The sequence below is a fragment of the Pelmatolapia mariae genome, linkage group LG5 (assembly GCF_036321145.2).
Source record: "Pelmatolapia mariae isolate MD_Pm_ZW linkage group LG5, Pm_UMD_F_2, whole genome shotgun sequence".
Taxonomy (NCBI): domain Eukaryota; kingdom Metazoa; phylum Chordata; class Actinopteri; order Cichliformes; family Cichlidae; genus Pelmatolapia; species Pelmatolapia mariae.
This window is the reverse complement of record NC_086231.1, coordinates 10,952,224-10,972,780: the sequence shown is the minus strand read 5'-3', so window position 1 is coordinate 10,972,780 and position 20,557 is coordinate 10,952,224. Positions and strand designations below refer to the sequence as shown.

Genomic DNA, 20,557 nt, shown 5'->3' with positions numbered 1-20,557 from the left:
TTCTCCTCTCCTCTCCTCCGCTCTTTGTCAGCGGGTTCACACACTGACCACACACGGGCGGGTTTGCTGGTTTTCTCTCAATGAAGACGCTCTATCGGAGACCGACTCGATCTTAGGACGTCAGTGAACCGGCGGCGTTTTAATCTTTTGGTTGTTTCGTGCAGAGAGGCTGGTGGGCTTTCATCTGCTGCTGGGTTTAACCACCTTTGTTTGGAGAAAAGAAGCTGATGCTGCGGTTCACTCACACTGACGGAGGAGGAATCACCCAGCAGGTCTTTAATTACCCATTTCTGTTTTTTTAATCAGCCAGTTGATGCTCGTTTTCTCTTACCGGGACTGTGGGAGTCTGGACGTACCACTGATGGGATCGTTTCAGCTTTTCACGCTGTATTTTTAAAGCTGTATTTTTAATTTTTGTGTGTTGTTGGTGACTCTACGTTGCGCTTGGTGTCCTCGGTCTTTTGTGTGGAACTGGTCTGTCAGTTCCGGACTGTCCTGGTTCTCTCCCGGTCCTTACCGGCCTAAGGAGCACAATGCCGGAGTGTGTGTCGGTATCAGAGTTCGTCCAGGAGGTTCAGGAGGACTGGAACTCTCCCACTACCTCCTCTTTCACCTCCAAGATGATCAGCTGCAGGAACACAGTCTACCTGCTGGAGGAGGTCAGTACTGACAGAGGAGGGGTAGCAGGTAGTGGTAGCAGTCTGAAGATGCTTATCGTGCAGATTCAACAGGACGGGTGTAGGCTACCTGATGAATGAGATTATCCGTACACGTAAATTGATTATTTGGCTTCTAGCCTACATTCATGGCCGGACTTAAGTGCTCAGGGTCCCCCGGGAAAATGAGCAGCTGTGGCCCCCAATCAATCCCTCATACCAACCCCTCTTTGTGTGAAATGTACAGTTTTTCCTTTTAACCCTGTCTCTTACAAATTACAACATTTTTATATTATTTGCATGCGATTAACAAATCATAAAGGCCTTTGCACATTAATTGTTTATACACACTTACTGTAGATGATAAACGCCTGCAAGCATGAAACAGTTTATTCCTTTTAAAATTCTTCTTGGTACAAAAAAAAAAAAATGTAACCGATTTAAATTTGTCTCCTTGTGAAGCACAGCACAGCCTTTCTGCTGTGTTTAGATGGTTCCCTGGTAGTCCTGCTTTGACTAATGCATTTTAAAACCTCAAACTTGAAAAGAGAGCAAGTATCAACTTGTGTGTCAAAGTGTAACAGCCTTTATGTCGACGATCATCGCTGTGAAGAGAGTTGGGTCAAAGAACTACGATACAAAGTGTGCGACCAGGAGTGTGCAGGTCAATTTCTTCGTGATTCATGGGGTTATGCACTATGAATTTATTGCCATTGACGGGTTTCCATTAACTAATGATGACCCCTGGTGCTTAGCGTTGTTGGCTTTTCAGCTTGCTATTCACAATTTCATTGTAAATGTCTGTGCTACTTATCCCAAGCTTTTGACACAAACAGACTCACCACGACTCTTGTTACACAGACTAATCCACATTATAACACACAGTTCTGATGGTTGGACATGGACTGCTTTACCTCGATATGTCTTTTAACATTTGTTTAGTCACAGGTCTGACAACATTACGGTTTGCAAAATATTATCCGTTGAGCGGCTCCAGAACTCTCGCTGCTGTGCAGATGTTTCATTATTTTCACTAAATGTCAGGGCCATTTATGAAAGAAGTTGCAGAAAATTTTACCTCTATATAATGCTATTGCAAGAAGCTTTTGACTGTCATGACCACCAGCTCAACACTTGGTTCTATAGGAGTACAATGCAGGCCTCATACAGTTTGTTAAAATTGTAATATTTCTGTCATATTTTTTAATACACATGACACAAAACATTGATCTGGGATACAGTATATGAGCTAAGCATGAATGTCATCCATCCATTTTCTACTTCTTATCTGGGTCTGGGTTGTGTGTTGCCCACACCTCCTTCACTACAGCCACTGCCTCCAGCTGTTTTCAAGGATCATACTGAAGCATTCCCAAGCCAAATGAGATGCACAAATCTCCAGGAAGGCATCCTAGTCAGATTGCCCAAACCCCTTCAGCTGTTTTATCTTAACAGCAGTGATTGAGCTTGTCATCATTATATTGAGATCAAACCCACTGTAGACAAATGCTGTGTAAACTGGGCAGCGTTTTGACAGGTGGCAATCTTATTCTTATTTTATTTTATTCTAATTTTTGCTTCATAACTTTTGCACTGTCCACTTCCTGCTGTGACAAAACAAATTTCCCACGTGTGGGACTAATAAAGGTTATCTTATCTTATCTTATCATTTTTACTAGTTCAGATACATTCTTAGTTACTGCGTACAGAAAAAGTAATGCATTCGTGTATTACTGTACTTTGAGGAAAGTATCAGATTCCTAATAAAAAAGCAATCCACTCAACTGTTTGCTAAATTCGCGCATTGTTTTTAGTGACTATACTAGAGCTACATATTCCATGTTTTACTTGGTGTTTCACAGCAATAAGGTTGCCTATTAATGAAAAACATGAATCTTCTTATTTACTGTCCAATCGCCCTTTGAGCTAACATGCTTATTGGTGAAGAAATGTGATCATTTCTGTTAGACAAATGCTTCAGTCACTGAAGTAAGTCCAGCTTTTGTACTTCATTCACAATCAAAGTGTTGCTGTCACTTTGAGTTTTTGGAGGAAGACACAGAATCATGTTATGCAAAATTTGTCAAAACACAAGGGGTGCAAATGGTTCTTCAGATCAGCAGATTGGTAGCATGGCTAATTAGCACAAAGCTGTTCCTTAACTACTACTACTCTTATATTGTAGAACATCCTTGAATTAAAACAAAAAACAGACTGTATCTCACTACGAAGTTTGACTAAAATACCATTCTGCAGTAACAGCAGTTTCTTTTCCATTTGTCTGCCACGACTTTCATATCACCCTTATAGTTTGCAGTGTGCTTGCAGGATTTCAGAAGGAAACGCGGCACAAAATCATGAAATGTTTACATCCGAGTTTTGTCTAAACCCCCCCTTTGCATGCATATTTGCAAACATTTTGGACCCTTCATCCGTAGACTCAATGGACTGAAGCTCCTTAAATATTTACATATACAGAAGTAATTTCTTGATGTTAAAGTGATTATAAAATGTTCTAACTTTAGACCTAATCTACTAAAGGTCTTAACCCTGGAGAACCCATGGGGTCAGAGCCGACCCCATTGGTTTTCTAGGGAAACCATGGAGTCAAATTTGACCCCATGGTTTCTCCAGGGTTAAACAGTTTGTAAATTTGCTCTGCTGCTGTGTGAGGTCTGAGAGTTTGAATGGGGATGCCCTCAAGCCAGCAGGCAGCGCAATTCCCTCAACAGTGGAGCTACTGACCCTGAGCCTGGCCTCAAACACGCTGCCTTTCTGCTCCAAACATGTACCCCCAACAGTGTCGGCATATGTTACCATGGCAACAGATTAATCATTGTTCGTATTCACAGCTATCGTTATTTGATGATAACGAGAAGGGGCCAGAGGGATAATTATTTAAAGGATGTTCTAGCTTGCACACTGGTGCTGCATTCAAAGGAGGCTGAAAAACTGTAAATTACAGATTTAATTTTATAATTTGTAATTATTTATCTATTTTTCTTAGAATAAACACCCATATGGTGGCATACCACCTGTTTATAGTGACATTTATTTTATGTGTGCAAAGTTTTAAAGCCATGAATAATAAGCAACATATAGACAGTCCAAGCTTGTCCAAAGATAAATTCCCAACATAGTCATAGATAAATGTTATTTCACTGTTTGACAATAAAGTAGAGCATATTAATAATGCTATGAATACCCAAAAATCTGCTGCAGATAGGGTCATTTGTTTAATCCCTGTCATATTTGTTTGCATAATTATCACTTTTCTTCAATTTTAATGGCCTTTATGTCAACATCTAGGTCATAAGTACATCTTTGAAAGTTGAATGGGAAAAAAATCAAGCAAACCCTGAAGCTGTTTAAATGTAATTAAATGATAAAATTTGAAATTTGTGGTGGTTTATTGACATAACACAGTATTTTCAACCCTAACATTTCCAACTGCAATAATAACAAACATCAATCATCATTTCCACACTCAAGTTATAGTGTCCAAAAAAAGTACTTAATAATCAATAGAATCAGAATCAGAAAGGGTTTTATTGCCAAATGTTCAGCAGGTTTACAACATTAGGAAATTGCTGCGGTACTTAGTGCAAACATACTGTCAGAAGCAGCAGCAGCAATAAGAACCAGCAATAAGAAGCAGCAGCGCATGAAAACTGGCAGCCTCCATCTTTCTCTTCCAAGTGACATTAGAGTCCTACGCATGGTCGCCTTCCCTTTGCAGTAATGTGGATTTAATATATGGTCTGACACATTCAGAAATAATCATGTAGAAATCATTGTATAAACTATTAACCTATTAATAACTGCTGAAGGTAAAAATTCAAAATCTTCTCAGAATGGGGAGAAGAGCTTCACTGTGGAGAATTTTAGTGATCAGACGATGGTTCTCACACAGGAATGTTGCTGTCATCAAGCGATGTCATCAGGCTTGTCCTCTGTGTATATGTTGAGTCAGCAGGTGAATTACTACCACCTCCCCTACATGCACATGTACACACACATGCACACACTGCAGGTCCACACACTCTTTATTAATGTGTGTATTTTTTTTTTTTTCAGGCTCTGGACAGCGACAGGTTGGTGCTACAGAAGATGAAGAAAGCTGCAAAAGCCAAATACACATCAGGTCAAGGTACACACCCCAAAATATATACACACACACATGCACATCCCCGTATTGTTCCCTTTACTAACAGCATTTCTGTGTCAGAACACGTGTCTCATTTGGAGCAGTACATTAACGCGATGGAGAAGCTGTCGGTCAACTGTCACTCAAACGGAGAGACGGAGGTTGGCTCCGCCTTTTGCCGCCTGGCAGACTTTTCCAAAGAGCTCCTCTCTCCCATGAAAAACCTGGTGAGTGATAGCAACAAAACACCTCCAGCTGATGAGTTTCTACTTAAAAATCTGTAACTTCAGTTTGAAAAAACCCTTAAAATGAGTCTTTGCTCTAGTTTGAAAATATCTGCCTCCTTCCTTTACAGAAAGCCCTATGTAGAGGAGCGCATAATGACTTCATTTGCAAAATGACTGACTGACCAGCATCAGCTACATGATTAAATACAGACTTTTTGGTTATATGTTATGGCGAGTGTATTTTATTATCCATCCATTTTTTTCAGAATAAAATAAAAGAATATTTTCCTATTAAAAATCTTTGGACAGATGAAACCAAGGCTATTTTTTAACTGATAGGAATTAAATCCATATATTTTTTTTTTGTAAGTTTGTCCAGTTATTCTGGGGTTTGAAAATGAGATACTCATATTTTGATTGCTTTATTTAAATCCACTGTGTTGGTGTACAGAAGCAACATTACTGTCAATGTCCGATTAAGGACCTAACTTAAGACCAAACTGTAGTTCTAATTACTATACATCTGGACAGCAGTAGACCGTAGTGAGCTCGTGACACAACCCTTGTGTCATATGGTTTTGTGCTCTCTGTCAAAGTCATAATCACCTAAACTGTCTTAATGTTTTTCATGTTAAGCAGTTCATAGTTTTACCCATGATGGCTTTGAGCAGTATGTGTTTTTCCCTTTATATAACTTATGTTTCTGTGTGTTCAGCTAAAGAGCATGCTCCACAACATCAACTTCTTCTTGGACTCTCTGGTTAAAGGAGACCTGAGGGAGGTGAAGGGGGTGAGGACATTCATTTTTGCTTGGTGCATTCATACCACCTAAATAACTTGTATGACCTATAACAGTCACAAGCCTCTGGCCAGTGTTTCTGTCAACATTTCACCAGAGTTCAGTCAAAAAAATGAATCTTTGTAGTCTTTTTTACGGTTTAGCCTCAGAACGCTGCTGCTTGTGTTCAGTAAGGTTAATAATTCTAATTCCAGTTTCCTTCTGTGTCTCCTAGGATCTGAAAAAGCCTTTTGAAAGAGCGTGGAGGGATTATGAGAGCAGATTGTGAGTGACACTGAATTAACTTATGTTTATTTGCTAGTATCTAAGACTGGAAACTTTAATACGTTTGTATTAGGGGCAGGGAGATTTTTAAATTAAAGTCTTCAAACTGTGTGTGCAGTAAACAGGTGGAGAAGGAGAAGAGGGAGTTAGCTCGGCAGTATGGGATGGTGAGGAGTGAGGTGAGCGGAGGAGAGATCGCGGAGGAGCTGGAGAAGGAGAGACGCTCCTTCCAACTGAGCATGTGTGAGGTCAGTGACTCTTCCCCTTCATTTCCATTCTTATTTATTTATTTTTTTAAATGTGCAGCTTTCCTTCAATCGCTTCTTGTCTTTTTTCCTCAGTATCTAATTAGGGTCAATGAGATAAAGACGAAGCGAGGAGTCGACCTTCTGCAGAACCTCATCAAACACTACCATAGCCACAACAAGTAGGAGCTCACACAAACACAGCTTTGGCAAAGCTACATACAGTAAACTGGAATGGTTCGATTTACTACATCTTTATGTTTGTGTTCAGTTTCCTGCAGGAGTGTGTTTCCACCACTCAGAGGCTGAAGCAGTACATGGATGAGCTCAACGGAGTCCTGACCACGGTACAGGAAGTGCTAACAGCAGCAACACTAGCAGCAGCCTCCAAGTGGGGCTGGCAGACTGTTAATGATTTGCACAGAGATTAAAATTAAGTCATTTACTTTTTAAAAATTATTATTATGAAGAATACAACATACAGAATAGAGAGGGACATTACATGAAGTAAGAAATTAAGTGATTTACTCTCTTTTTGACTCTCCTTTTGGAGCCAGCCTTGAGGAACTATACTTTGCTGCTTGGTTGTGCCCTGTCTCTGCAGTCACATGATCAAAGCTCATCCATTCATACAGTAACTGATCAGCTCCAGCTCTCTACATGTGTAATAGTCCATGAGAAGTAAACTCGTGATGATTCACTCCAAAATTAAAAATGGAAATTTGCTGAGTGAGATTTGGACGGTGTAAGCGCGGCAGTAGCATGTGATCCTGGATTAGCTGAGCTCTGCAGGTGAGCTGTTTGTGTGTGCAGGTGAAGCAACGTCAGGATGAGGAGAAGAGACAGCTGTGCACACTCAGAGATCAGCTGAGGCCGGTCGTCCACACGGAGCAGGTCAGAGACACAGACACATATGTGGGCTATATCACTGTTTGGACATGTAAAATAATGAATGTGTGTCTGCACATGTAGGACTCTTTACCTAAGCAGGTGTACAATATGCATCAGCTGCTGGGAGACAAACAGTACGGGACGGAGAGAACGGGATTCCTCTACAAGAAGAGTGACGGGTAAACACACAACATAAAATAACCTGAATGCCTTTTTAAAAATTTACAAAGCAGTGCAATTAAGTTAAATGCTTCAATTACTCTTAATGTGCATACTGCATTGAAATATAAAGGTATTCATTTTTCCCCAGGTAGTACAAGTAGTACATCAGACTGATTTTTTTTCAATTGCAGTTTTTTAAAAATTCATTTAAATTTTAAATACAAACGGTACCAAAGTGTTGATAAAATAGGGAAACTCATATAAACAATGTTAAATAGTTAAAAATATCTTCACCTTGACCAACATTTGTTTCTCGACATTAATAACACATTTAGAAAAATTTATCTGACTTGTGCTCTTAATGGAGTGTCCTTAAGCTTTTTGGAGCTACTGACTGTTTGAATTTGAATAGTTCTTGGACCACTTAACCAACATCGGCCTGCAGCCGTTGGTTTAATGTTGTTATATAATCATGGTCATTGCATCATCTCCTTTTAAAGGCTTGTGTCTCATAGCTTAAGGCACTCTTTTATTCTCACTTTTCTTTCTAATATTGTGGCGTCTTTACCCTACAAAATGAAGTGCCTTGAGGCAGCTGTTGTGAACTGGCGATATAGGTATTGAACTGACAAGGAGTGACATTGCACATGTGCTGGATTCGTACTTATATTTGTGTGTGTGGATTATGGAATGGTAAGAAACCGGCCTTTGTAATTTGTTCCCTCCAGACTGGTAAACATTTTCCAAAGTATTTATGTTGGATGGGGGAAGATGTTGCATTTATTGTGAAAATCAGGGAACAGAACTCTCTGTGTGCACCCACAGACTGTATATAAAACATGGCTGTAGATTTCAGGTCTGAAAGGAGGTTTAAAGGGAGAGTACCTCAAACTTATGCTTTTCTAAGGCCTCAGTTACACATGCGACTGGTTGGCGACCCACTGGAGACCAAAGTTTGCTCGGGAAAATGTGTATTCCCTGACAGTTACTAATTTGCTGTAGACAAGTATGTGTTTCAAGCAAACGAAGGGCTACTCTGGCAATCTGCTAATCACCAAAACTATAGGGTGGTCTTCCTTATTGATAAGTTGCTACAGAGCGAGGGCACTAAGTCGCTCAGTGATAGTCAGTGCTATTAGGATCACTAAAAGGACTAAAACTGTGTTTGTGTTACAGGTTGAGGAAAATGTGGCAGAAGAGGAAATGTTCAGTTCACAACTGTTACCTGACCATCGCTCATGCTACTGTGAGTGCGTGTGTATAAATGTATAAAGAGATAAAAACAGCAGAAAAAATCTGTGTGGCTTAGTTCTCTTTGCTGTCTATGTTTTTTTTAAATTAACTGAATCTTATCAGCAGCGTTCTTTCTGCTTTTCAGCCGAACAAACCTCCCACCAGACTCAACCTGCTCACCTGTCAGGTCAAACCCAGCGTGGAGGATAAGAAATGCTTTGACCTTATTTCTCGTAAGTGTCACTAAATGCTATTCTACATGTACACTGAAGTCGTACATAATTTAACACAAGATAAAAACTGTATGTATCCAAATATAAATTAAAGTTAAATGCATGTAATCAGTATTATGTACTGTATAAATATGTCCCTGTAAATATAAGAAACACTTTTTCCTGCAGATAATCGGACCTACCACTTCCTGGCAGAAGATGAAGCTGAGTGTGTGGCGTGAGTAAAACTTTCTTCGGGCAGGTTGTTAACGGGCCACTCTGCTAAGTTTACACGTACAGTATGAGTTATGTTTTTGCAGGTCTTGGGCAGTATGATTGCACATGTGACACTAGACACTAAACATTACAAGTCTGAAAATGTTTAGTTAGACAGAAGAGTAGTGTCCTTTGCTGCTCCACCTTTGAGCTTTAAACTATATTAGCTGCTAATTTCGGGGGAGATCTGCGTCTTTAATTAAACAAAGTATATACAAAACGCACTGTTTAGACCAAGAGTCAAATCATTGATCTCGCTGTTGCAAAACAATCGTTCAGCCTTTTTTGGCTGGAAACGGCATTAAGTTTAGTGAGCAATGGACTGCTTATGGTCCTGAATGAAGCACAAACTTTGCACCTAAAGAAGTGAGATGCATGTCTCTTGAAACGCTGTCTTAGAGAGGTTGGACTGAGATGTCAGCGGCCGTGTGTGTGTGTTTTTAGTATAGTAATGGTGGTAAATTGTCGGACTACTCTTTTCTTGTGGTGCTCACATCATCTTGGCTCTAAAAATGAGAACACATTATTAAGAAGTGTTGTTTGTTTTCAGCTGGATGTCGGTGCTCACTAACAGCAAGCAGGAGGCTCTGAGTATGGCTCTGGACGGGGGAAGAAAAGGGGGAGGAGGGAGTGAGAGCAGCGTGGAGGATCTGACCCGAGCCATCACCGATGACATCAAACGGATGCCGGGAAACAACAGCTGCTGTGACTGCGGCGCACCAGGTAATCAAACCATCAAAGTACACTAGATGTTATGGCGAAGAGATTACTGGATTAATTGTGTCATATTTAATCAAGTAAATAATTGACAGATTGTTTTGTGGTAAATAAGACAGCTGAAAGAATAGATTAGTTTAATTCCAAGCTTGTATTTATTATTTATCAGCTAAATGTTATATAATTTCTTATTAGCAGTCTGCATTTCTACAATCAGGTGGTTTGTGCCAAGGTACGCTTTTAATGTGAAAAAATCTGCAGGAAGTATTCGGGTGAGCTCTCTCGCTAAATGAAAATAAAACTGAAGTTGTCATTTTCGGCAACTTTGTCAATAATCACATCGATAGCTCTCTTGGGTTCCCTTTCCTCCTCCTGTAAAACACATGTAAAAAAAAAAAAAAAAACCTCGGCGTCTACCTTGATGGTTCTTTTAAATTGAATAAGCAGGTGAGTGCAGTAGTCCAGTCCTGCTTCTTTCAGTTTAGACAGCTAGCCAAGGTAAAGCCATACCTCCCGTTTCCTTACTTGCAGATTGGACTACTGCAATTCATTGTATTTTGTTCTCGAGCAGGCCTCCATTCATCGTCTTCAGATGGTCCAAAATGCAGCTGCTCGCCTGCTAACTGGTACCAACTGGAGAGAGCATATAACCCCAGTTTTAGCTTCTCTACACTGGCTTCCTGTCTCCTACAGGATCCAATATAAACTTTTACTTTTTGTTTTTAAGTCGCTTAACACCCGAGCCCCTTCTTACCTGTCTGAGCTCCTTTCTGTTTATGCTCCATGAAAAACCATGAGGTCTAGCTCAAAATTAATGCTGTCCATCCCACGGACTTATCTCAAATCTCATGGCGATAGAGCCTTCTGTGTGGCAGGTCCCAGACTTTGGAATAGTCTCCCCCTAAATATTAGATCTGCACAATCACTTGAACAATTTAAATCACTATTAAAGACACATTTTTATTCCCTGGCTTTTAACACACTATGACCCAAGCATTTTGGTCTTATTTTAATAGTCTTAGTTATTGTTTTAATTCTTTTATTGTCCCATCATTGTTTTATATTGTTATTATTGTTTTACATTGTTTCTTTTTAATGGCATTTTTATATTGTTAAGCACTTTGTGCAGCATCGTCTGTTGGGAAATGTGCTATATAAATAAATTTGACCTTGACCTTTGACCTTGACCTCTCTTACTGTAGATCCTGGGTGGCTGTCTACAAACCTAGGTATCCTGACCTGTATTGAGTGTTCAGGCATCCACAGGGAAATGGGGGTCCACGTCTCAAGGATCCAGTCTCTGAGCCTGGACAGTCTGGGAACCTCAGACCTGCTGGTAGGTCAGACCTGACATTTCTAGAGATAAACTCTCAGGTAGTTTCTACGTGTAGTTTTTTTTTCCTGCTGTGCATTTCCATTGCTCTGCAGCTGGATCTTTACTATTTCAGTGCAGTGTGGTTTATTCTGACATATGTAGTGTTTCATGTTTGACATTTAGTTAAATATTTTCTAACTTGGTTATTTAATGTTAATTCAGAGAAGAGATTTATATCCATGCAAGAAATAATAAGTTCCAATTCTCAGTCAGCAGTGACCTCTGACAAACTCAAAAAGATTGTAACGTTACATCTTGATGCATTCTCAATCATCCAGGTAAGTAAATCCCCAAAAGTTGATTCTGTTCATCTGGATGTAGAGTTTTCAGTTGGAGAAACGTTTTGTCACTCATCCAAGTTAGTTCTTCATGACTGAAACTAGCCATGAGTACCATTCACAGAGAGTTGGGGAATTGCAAGATGGTGAAAGATGTACCCTTAGGCCCCCTCCTTGATTCAGAGATTGTCTTTCACTTTTCACGTAAATGGCCTCCTTGGAACTGACCTTCCAGCCCATTGTTCCTTCAGTGGTGCTAATTTCAGTCATTATGCAAATGTACTGTTTATAAGATTGGGGAAACCTGCAGTCAGCTGAGACTGAAGAAGTCACTTGGATGAGTGATGAAACGTTTCTCCCACTGAAAACGCTACGTCCAGATGAACAGAATCAACTTTTGGGGATTGTAATGTTACAATGTTATTTTTATCATTTAACTCAATCCAGGTGGGATTTGGTAATGGACTGGCTTCTTATCTACTGAAGTGCATAATATTAATCATCTGGGGTTTTTTTTTTTTTTAATAGTGAGTGTGCCCTTGAGTGTCAGCTCTCTCTCTCTCTCTGTATCTCCCAGTTGGCCAGGAATGTCGGTAATTCTGGTTTTAACGAAATACTGGAAGCCAACCTGCTGAGTCCGTCACTGAAGCCCTCTCAACACAGCCACATGTAAGAGACGAACACAGGTGCAAACACTCAAAGGAAATATTTCACACTCTAACAAATCTGATGTTGTATATTTTTGACGTGCAGGCCGGAGCGTAAAGACTTCATCCTGTCAAAGTATCAAGATGTTAACTTTGTGAGGCGGAGTCATAGCTCTACTTCGGTGCTGCGACTTCGTCTGCAGGAGGCGACCAAGAGCTGCGATATCTACACTCTGATCCAGCTGTACGCTCAGAGGGCAGAGCTGAGCCAGCCACTGCACACACACATACAGGTAGCTAAACACACTTTATACAGGCACACTGATGTGCATGTTGGATTGCACGTACACACATACAGATATAAAAAACCCAGGTATAATCAGCTACACGCGCACGGCTACATTAAGCTGCAAGGTATTAATAATCTGGGAACAACATAATCTCAAGAGATTGTTTTCTTGCCATCAGGAGAAAGGGGAGACAGCGCTCCATTTAGCTGTCCTACTGGCTGACAGGACATCACTGCACATCCTGGACTTCCTGGCTCAGAACTGGTCAGTCTGCTATGGAAACCTTTGTTACACCTCAGTGTGTGTGTGTGTGTGTGTGTGTGTGTGCGCGTACCTGTGTGTTTACCTGCATGTTTTTCTTTTTCTTTTTTGTCAGCTCCAATGTTGATATACAGACATCAGCGGGAAACACGGCGTTGCACTACAGCTGTCTACACAACAAGACCGACTGTGTGAAGCTGTTGCTGAGAGCCAGAGCCAACACACACATCAGTAATACACACACACACACTTGTATAATGTATCTGTCAGAGCTCTCATTTATCAGTTTAGCATCAACTGTGTGTAGAGGTTATTTAATGTCATTCTGATAAAGCATATGAGAAAAATGTCAGACTCTTCACATCCAAAATAATCCGAGTTCACCAGGATTACTGTCCCAAAGATAAAACACTATTTATTTCAAACAACCACATCATCCAGAGGTTCACAGTAAGGATCGCAAAGACAAACTAAAGATCAGTGTCTGTAGAGCTGTAAGTCTTCAGGCTCACTCTCCATGTAGAGTCACCTGCCTTCTGCACCCATGCCCATCAACTCCAGCCAATAGATGAGGCCCAATTTAAAAAAACAACAACACAGGAGGACTGTCAGACAATAAGTAAAACACACAGTTTTAGTGTCCTCATATTTTGAATATAATATAAGTGAGGATAAGTGAGGATCCTCATATAAGTGAGGATTTTTTTGAGCTTTTTACATGTAGAATATTTTTGGTGACTTGGATAAACTGATGATATTTAGTAATTATTTCATTATTAATTAATATCTTAACCGTTTATTTCAGAGAACGAGTTAGGAGAAACCGCTCTGGATGTGAGCCGCAGGTTGAAGCACACCCATTGTGAGGCACTGGTGAGGTCATCGCTCTGATTACAGATTCGCATCAGACTGTCTGATAAATCAGTAACCACCTGTTATACTGTGTTATCACCATATTTGACCAAGATGCCAGAGGACTAAATTACTAGTTTTTTAATTTTTAAAAAATGTATTTAGCAAGATAAATGATGGTCTGTTACTATAATTAACTGCACAGCAATGCATCTTATATCTTTAAAAAGGTGTCAAACATGGTGAAAGCCCCAGTTTAGTGAGTCATATAAGTGGAGGTGAAGGCTAGCAGACTATCTTGTCTATAGTGAGCTTAAGTCACCTACCTGTTAATTTTATTCTGTGTTTTAACTTGATATTGTACTACTGTTGTAGCACTTAATATTCTTATTTATTTTACTCTGTTGTAGTGGTTTGTGACTGTTTGCCTGTGAAACTGTACTTACTTGCTTACCTGTTAACCAAAAGGCCTTGATAAAGTTTCACATTGAACACCTGTGTAGTTTTTATAAAAGAGTAAAACAGCTGAAACTAATTATTTTAGCAGGTTGTAAACAAGTGAATTTCTGTTGTAAAATCTGGCATTTTAAAGGCAGTCTATAGAGAGGCACCTAGTTTTTGGAGCTATCCTCAACTGACCATCTTTTACTCTCAGCATAGATTGTTAAGCAGCATGCAGTCAAATACTGCTCAAACCTGATTGGTCAGTAGCTCTTAAAGCCTTGTCCCTTGTCTTTGAAGGTGATCCTCATTTACAAATATTTTACTGTGTGTGTGCAGTTGCAGAAAGCCCAGTCCAACCAGTTTGACCATCACGTCCATGTGGAGTACGAGTGGAGGCTTCGTCATGACGACCTGTACGACAGTGATGATGACTTTGATGACAAGGTAACCATGGCAACCGACAGGCTGCTGAGTTGAGATTTTTACAAAAAGATGTCCTCAGAGTAATTTAAATGATGTCACTGCCTTTTCTTCATGTTCTGCATTCATATATAAGTATAAGGGGGATCTGTTACTTGTATTTATAATTTACTCTACTCTGCTATCGGAGTTTTGCACAGTTCACAATTTGAAATAATCCTTATTTTATTGGGTTATGGTGCAGCCCATTGGTTTGTACTCTGTTTGAAATAAACATGTTTGGCTCCCTTCCTCGTTAGAGTAAAAGTCTTTGTGTATAAAATCTGCAGTTTAGTCATGATGCTTATAATGAGTTTTAAGCTATCGATCTTTATAAATTGTTCACTGCTTTCTCTCTGCTAACGTCTTCATGTGCTTCACCCTCTGTTTCAGAATGGTCCGTTGAAAAAGGAGCGCTCCACTTCCTCCTCATCCTCCTCTTTCACCCCCTCCTTCTCCTTCTCCTCCCGTCCCTTCAGCTTCAGTCAGTCCAACTCCTCCTGTGTCACGTTGTCCTCCTCTGGAACACCCGGAGGACCAGCTGGAGGCCTTCTCAGTGTGGGGAGGAGACTCGCCATGGCTATGGAGCTTCACAGCCATCCCGCTGGCTCCGTCCCCAGCCCACCACCTCCTCCTCCATCCTCTCCTGCGCCCCCGCTGCCTCCCAGGGTCAAAGGTCAGCTTATATAAACATTTTTTAAATGTTTTATCTGGTTCAAGGTCTTTCTCTGGCTTTACCTGCTGCCTGAATGAAAAACCTCAATGTTCTCTTTTGGCTTTCAGCTCCCAATGTTCCTCCTCCTCCTCCACCTCCGTCTGGAGGAGATGGTATGGGGGAGGAAGAGGAGGGAGAGGGTGAGGTATTCTTTCCCCTGACAGGAAATAGAAGGATTACCCCTCCCTCTCCCATCGCCGTCCGACACAAGCGGAGCTGCTCTGAGTCCAGTAAGCACGGTAATATCTGAGAGGCACACTGTAATTAATCAGTCAGAAGGATACTGTGTTATTAACTCTCTCTCTCTCTGTGTGTGTGTGTGTGTGTGTGTGTGTGTGTGTGTGTGTGTGTGTGTGTGTGTGGGTGTAGATTATGGGTTTCCAGCCAGTCCCAGGATATACAGTGGTCCAGACTCCTCCTTCAGGAAGTGTGTGTGAGTATCCACAGCACTACATCGAGCATATCCAGGAAGAATCTGGCTCATAACCAGTGTTGTGATCATCATTGGTGCAATAGCAGCTAAAATGATGATGATCACAACACCGGTTGTGTCTCTTTATTATTATGTAAAAGTGTGTTGTTGTTGTTGTTGTTTTTTTTTGTTTGTTTTTTTTGTATGAATACAAACTCCAGGAGCACTACAGGAGTTTGTATGTACAGTCCAGTGTTCTAAAATGGTCCACTGAATTTTGTTGCGTTTTTGTATCCTAGCTTTAAATGAAAAAAGCTAAAATTTAACCTTTGCTGATGAAGCTTATAATTGGATGTGCGATGAATGGATGTCTCACAGACCGAGGTGCCATTCAGCTCATGCTGTTGTTCAGAATTCAAACCCGTAGAACAAAGTTTTAAGCAAAATAGAAACAAATGAATTTTAGGAGAGATCCTAAAAATTGAATTTGTTCAAAATCTATCAGAGTAAATTTATTGGGACAGACAGCAGATATGAATATTGTTGGTTTATTATTTCATACATGATTGTAAAAGAATTAAAGAGGACATAAAAGGTTAAAGTTGGAACTTTATTCTTATAGTTATGAAATTAACAAAGTGAAGCAGTTTTTACTTAGATGAATTGAGATTGTACTGACCTCTGGTGGATAGGAGGTGAAATACAGGTCAGTGTGATGAGCTTCAAAACACCACAGACAATAACACGGACTCCTTCTGCTCTTCCCTGCCTGTCTCTGTTTTTCCAGTCCAGCTTCTCCTCTCAGCTCACTGACTGAACGATCTGACAGAGGTACTTCCTGTCCCAAAACGTCTTCTGAGACCTGAGTCTGTTTTACGTATCAAGAGTCTGTTAAATCCATTATGCCTACCTGTGATAAATGTTTACAGACAGCGTGCACCTACAGTCTTTAACCAGAGAGCAGAAGAAGCAGACAAAATCTGAGGATACATTTTGGTTTCTATGAGTTTACACTGACTTCTATGATGGTTGTTTTTTTTATTAAAACAAAATTTATCTGCAGTTTTAGTGAAAATTCCAAAATCTTATCTGAGGATTTGCTGCTTTTTCTTATTTACAGCACGTGTGTTAGCTTTTGATTGTTCCAAAAAAAAAGGTTATTTTATCTGACAAAGAAGTGAATTGAATTTAGAGATTAATATTCACATTATTTAATATATGCAAACATGTATTACTTTACATGCACAAAAACGCATTATTATTTTTTTTAAATCATTTAATTTAGTCATTTCAGGTAATTTCAAACTTAATTATGACTGATTAATAATGCATTTTGATTATTTTTTCTCTATTATGAAATTGTAAAATATATATTTTTTCTTATATTTAATGTAATTATTGTCCCTGTATGAATGAGAATGTACTTAAAACCTGAATCTTTCTGTCTGAGGTTTTCGGAGGGCAGACAGTGAAAGTGCCTCCTCCCATTTCCAGATCCTCAACAGTAAGGCACCAATAAATGGCTCTCCATCCAATCAGCGCTCTCAGAGCTTTGAAAGTGAAAGCAGAGGCTCCGCCCCTCAACCACTTCCTCGTAGATCACTGGTGAGATCTTTGAAAATATTTAACTTCCCATCAACCTTGCAGTGTTTTAATGTTAGGAAGGGGAAAAAAAATCACAATCCAGTTGCTTCCGCAACACGTTTGCCATCATCTTTCAATACTGTGATTACAGCCATTGCCCAACTCTCTGTGAATAGTACTCATGGTCTTTGATCAGTGGTCATGACAATTTGCATAGTAATGATCAAGAAATCCTTAATAGTAAAGGGGTATAATTCAAATAATTTGTGTGCAGGTACAGTAGTTATGCAAGCAAAAGGTACAAAGAATGAGCATGAAATGAAAGAAGTGAATCGATATCATATTTGGACAATAGAGGAACAAATTCCAATTGACAGTACAATGAAATTATAACTGCTAAACTGTGATACATGAGCAATAATGTTACACCTGATTTGGTATGTATCAATTAGCCTCGAGGAGCATCCAGTCGTCGGGTTCAGGCGCTGTATGACTGCCAGGCCGACCACCATGACGAGCTGAGCTTTTCTGAGGGCCAGGTGCTGGTGGTCCTGGGACAGGAGGACAATGATTGGTGGGTAGGTATCAGTATCACCAACCCGACCTCTCATTAGAGCCTCGGCCGGCGGGTTGGAGAAAGTCTCACAGTGTGACCTCATCTGTCCTCTGAACTTAAGTCTGTACTTCAGCTGAAACATATGCCCAGAGGCCTGTTCTGGTAAGGAGAATTTAAAGCTTATAGGATAAACTTTGGGTTTAGCTGGATTTTCACTGTTAACAAAGGTGGTTCAGTTCTTGCTAGGATACTCTAACCTGTGCCAGAGCAGCTTATATTAGTCATCAGCATGTATGAAATCAAACTGCTATTAACTAATTCTCTGGAAAAAATGGCATCACCATTTGTGAAAGTGCTCTTGAACCTCAGTAACTTTTATAGATCATCTTTCTATGATGAGCATTAAAAAGAAATATAGATTTTTTTAAGTATACGTTTTAATGTTGATATTACCTTTGCTTAAAAAGTTACCAGGGCTCAAAATCAAATCTTTACCCCTCCTTTAGAATAAAAAAAAAAAAAGTACATAATACGAAGGTAAAATTTTGCAGTGATCCACCCAAGTGGCTCTCACTCTTCAAACCTCTGTTTGACTAAATGTCCAGTGAACATTAAGGTAAACATATCTCTCTCTGTGTGTAGCATGGTTACATAGAGGAAGAACCAGACCAGAGAGGGTTGTTTCCTTCCTCATTCGTCCAGCCGCTGTCTGACTGATGTGAAACCAGGCCAGAACTGGGCTGACCTCAGACCAGCACAAATCCAGATCACCGCAGAGCTCTGGAGAACCAAACCACATCAGAACACCTGATCTGCAGATGGACCAGGTCAGATGTTCAGAGGCTTCAAATGTTCATGGTCCTGACACTGTTGTCACAGCAACCGGTGTTCCTCATGCCTTCAGTTACCATGGAAACATTATGGATGACCTTCAGTAAAGACAACACATTATTTTTATGTGGCTCCAGTTAGGTCAGGAAAAAACCAATGAGACAGCCTCGGACAGACCAAACAGCCAGCACTCGAGGCTGCTGTAGCCCGTACTTTATTTATTTATTTATTTATTTACTCAAAAAGCAAAAAAATATTTAAGCACAAAGGGCAAATCACAAGAAACAGCAATCCCCTGGTTTTTTATTTTGAAGGTAAACTGGGCCTCATTTTCTTTTGACTTTATTATAATTTATTTATGTTTACTGAATTTGTGGCTAGCCAAAACACACAAGCTACTGCTGCCACATTTTAGGTTTCGATAGACCCAGACTCAGGCCATATTATTGATCAGATTTGTTGGTTACAGCTGCTTACCCGAATAGCACAAAATACTCTGAGATGCCAAGGACCAAAGCTCTAAAGTGAGATATGAAAGGTGGACTTCATAGGAGACTCACATTTCCTTCCAGTTGCCTTCGATGTCCCAAGATATCACATCGCCTCAGTGAACACAGCAGTGTGTTGCTGCCACGTTTGCAAAATGAATTTACTCAGTGCTCAAGTCTCAAAACTTCTCATTATAATGAGTTACTTCTGTCGTGATTAAATAATTCTGTTTTAACAAGAACCTTTGTATTAACATTATAACCAGGGATGGAAAATTTTATTATTTTTTTATTTGGCTATTAGAGAAAAATAAGACCTAAAATTCAATCTCAGTAAAAGTACTGAGTTATTTTAGACATATTTAAACTTTTAAGCAACAATTTAAAAAAAAAAAGAAGCTTATGTAATATACATATATACTCAAGTAATGGCATCAAGCACAAAAGTAAAGCACAAAAATAGACAAACTTGGTACTTTAAGACAGTAGAATTTAATCATTGTGCATAACCTGCATGTGTTGGATATGACTTTTAAGCTTTAAGAGAAAACACAAATCTTCTTAATGTATGTTCAATGATAATAATAATAATAATTGGATAAGAGTTTTTAATGTTACATGTTTTATTTTCCCATTAATTGTTTGTGTAATTCTTTTATTTAGTCCGTAATAGTGAGCTAAGCACTGGAACTTCATATAGCACATTTTGTATGATTTGAGTAAAACTTTATTTAGTAAAATATAGAATAAGTTCTACTGAGGCACCATGTTATGTGGTACATTTAATGAGGCAAAAAAACAAAACAAAAAGGGAATTGTGTACTGGACATCCTAGCATAATGTAACTAACACCCATTCAGACTGAATTTAGAACAGCTTTTTGCTTTTTAAGGCATTATTTGTACTTTAGTGACCTGTGGCCACTCAACTTTACTACTTCCATTCCTGGTTACAACAACATATCAGCTTATAATAACCCCTGGCAAAAAGTTTGGAATTATTAAAAATAGTAAAAAGAGTCTTCTGTCTAGCAAATGAACAAATTGTTTAATTGCTCTGGCTTTATGAAACATGCCTCAACCAAATGTAATACTTTTTTGATAAAGCAGATCATCAAAGTACCTCCCCTCAGGCTTATGCAATGGCCTGAGCACATGTACTGGAAGGGAAACTAGTTTTGACAAGGAGGCATTTTGCTCAACTCATTTTGCTATGTTATTAAAAAGAAACATCTAAAAAAAAAAAAGTGTGTGTGTGTGTGTGTGTGTGTGTGTGTGGGGGGGGGGGGTACACAAAACTTTAAAGATAAACGAGCAACCGTATCCATAATTATGGATGAATGACCTCTCCTTAGTTCCAAAGAAACACTAAGAGTACTTCCACAAGTCCGACCTACACAGGCCCATGTGCTCCTCCAAATGTCAAACTAGTTACTGCAGTTGTTGAGCTGCTGTTAACTGAATAATTAACTTGAGCTGCAGTAAGTCAAGCATGATTCAAATTAAACACTGTTGAAAAATGTCAGTAGAATTCAGC

At 39.6% G+C, this 20,557-nt stretch overlaps 1 protein-coding gene across 2 annotated transcripts; it reads left to right on the top strand.

Annotated features, from left to right (window-relative positions):
• Nucleotides 1-19,282, top strand: unm_sa1614 (un-named sa1614). Of its 2 annotated transcripts, none has more exons than XM_063472899.1 (28): nucleotides 1-659; nucleotides 4,734-4,806; nucleotides 4,885-5,030; nucleotides 5,746-5,820; nucleotides 6,044-6,093; nucleotides 6,212-6,341; nucleotides 6,435-6,520; nucleotides 6,610-6,685; nucleotides 7,152-7,232; nucleotides 7,311-7,408; nucleotides 8,568-8,637; nucleotides 8,770-8,857; nucleotides 9,026-9,074; nucleotides 9,663-9,835; nucleotides 11,032-11,165; nucleotides 12,060-12,151; nucleotides 12,236-12,422; nucleotides 12,601-12,683; nucleotides 12,796-12,911; nucleotides 13,486-13,553; nucleotides 14,313-14,420; nucleotides 14,829-15,111; nucleotides 15,219-15,389; nucleotides 15,520-15,583; nucleotides 16,350-16,393; nucleotides 17,013-17,167; nucleotides 17,599-17,724; nucleotides 18,345-19,282. In XM_063472899.1, exons 1-28 carry the CDS (start codon nucleotides 534-536, stop codon nucleotides 18,417-18,419), a joined length of 3,027 nt encoding a protein of 1,008 aa, XP_063328969.1. In that variant the 5' UTR covers nucleotides 1-533; the 3' UTR covers nucleotides 18,420-19,282. The 2 variants fall into 2 exon arrangements, with proteins under 2 accessions (XP_063328969.1, XP_063328968.1); XM_063472898.1 differs by having other exon boundaries at nucleotides 12,598-12,683.
• The last annotated feature ends 1,275 nt before the right edge of the window (nucleotides 19,283-20,557 follow it).

Bases quoted from the DNA above. Each gene is read 5' to 3' on its own strand.
- unm_sa1614 (XM_063472898.1), top strand. From the start codon at position 534: ATGCCGGAGTGTGTGTCGGTATCAGAGTTCGTCCAGGAGGTTCAGGAG. The intron at 660-4,733 runs GTCAGTACTGAC...TTTTTTTTTCAG, and splicing joins CAGTCTACCTGCTGGAGGAG to GCTCTGGACAGCGACAGGTT. The intron at 12,912-13,485 runs GTAATACACACA...CGTTTATTTCAG, and splicing joins CAGAGCCAACACACACATCA to AGAACGAGTTAGGAGAAACC.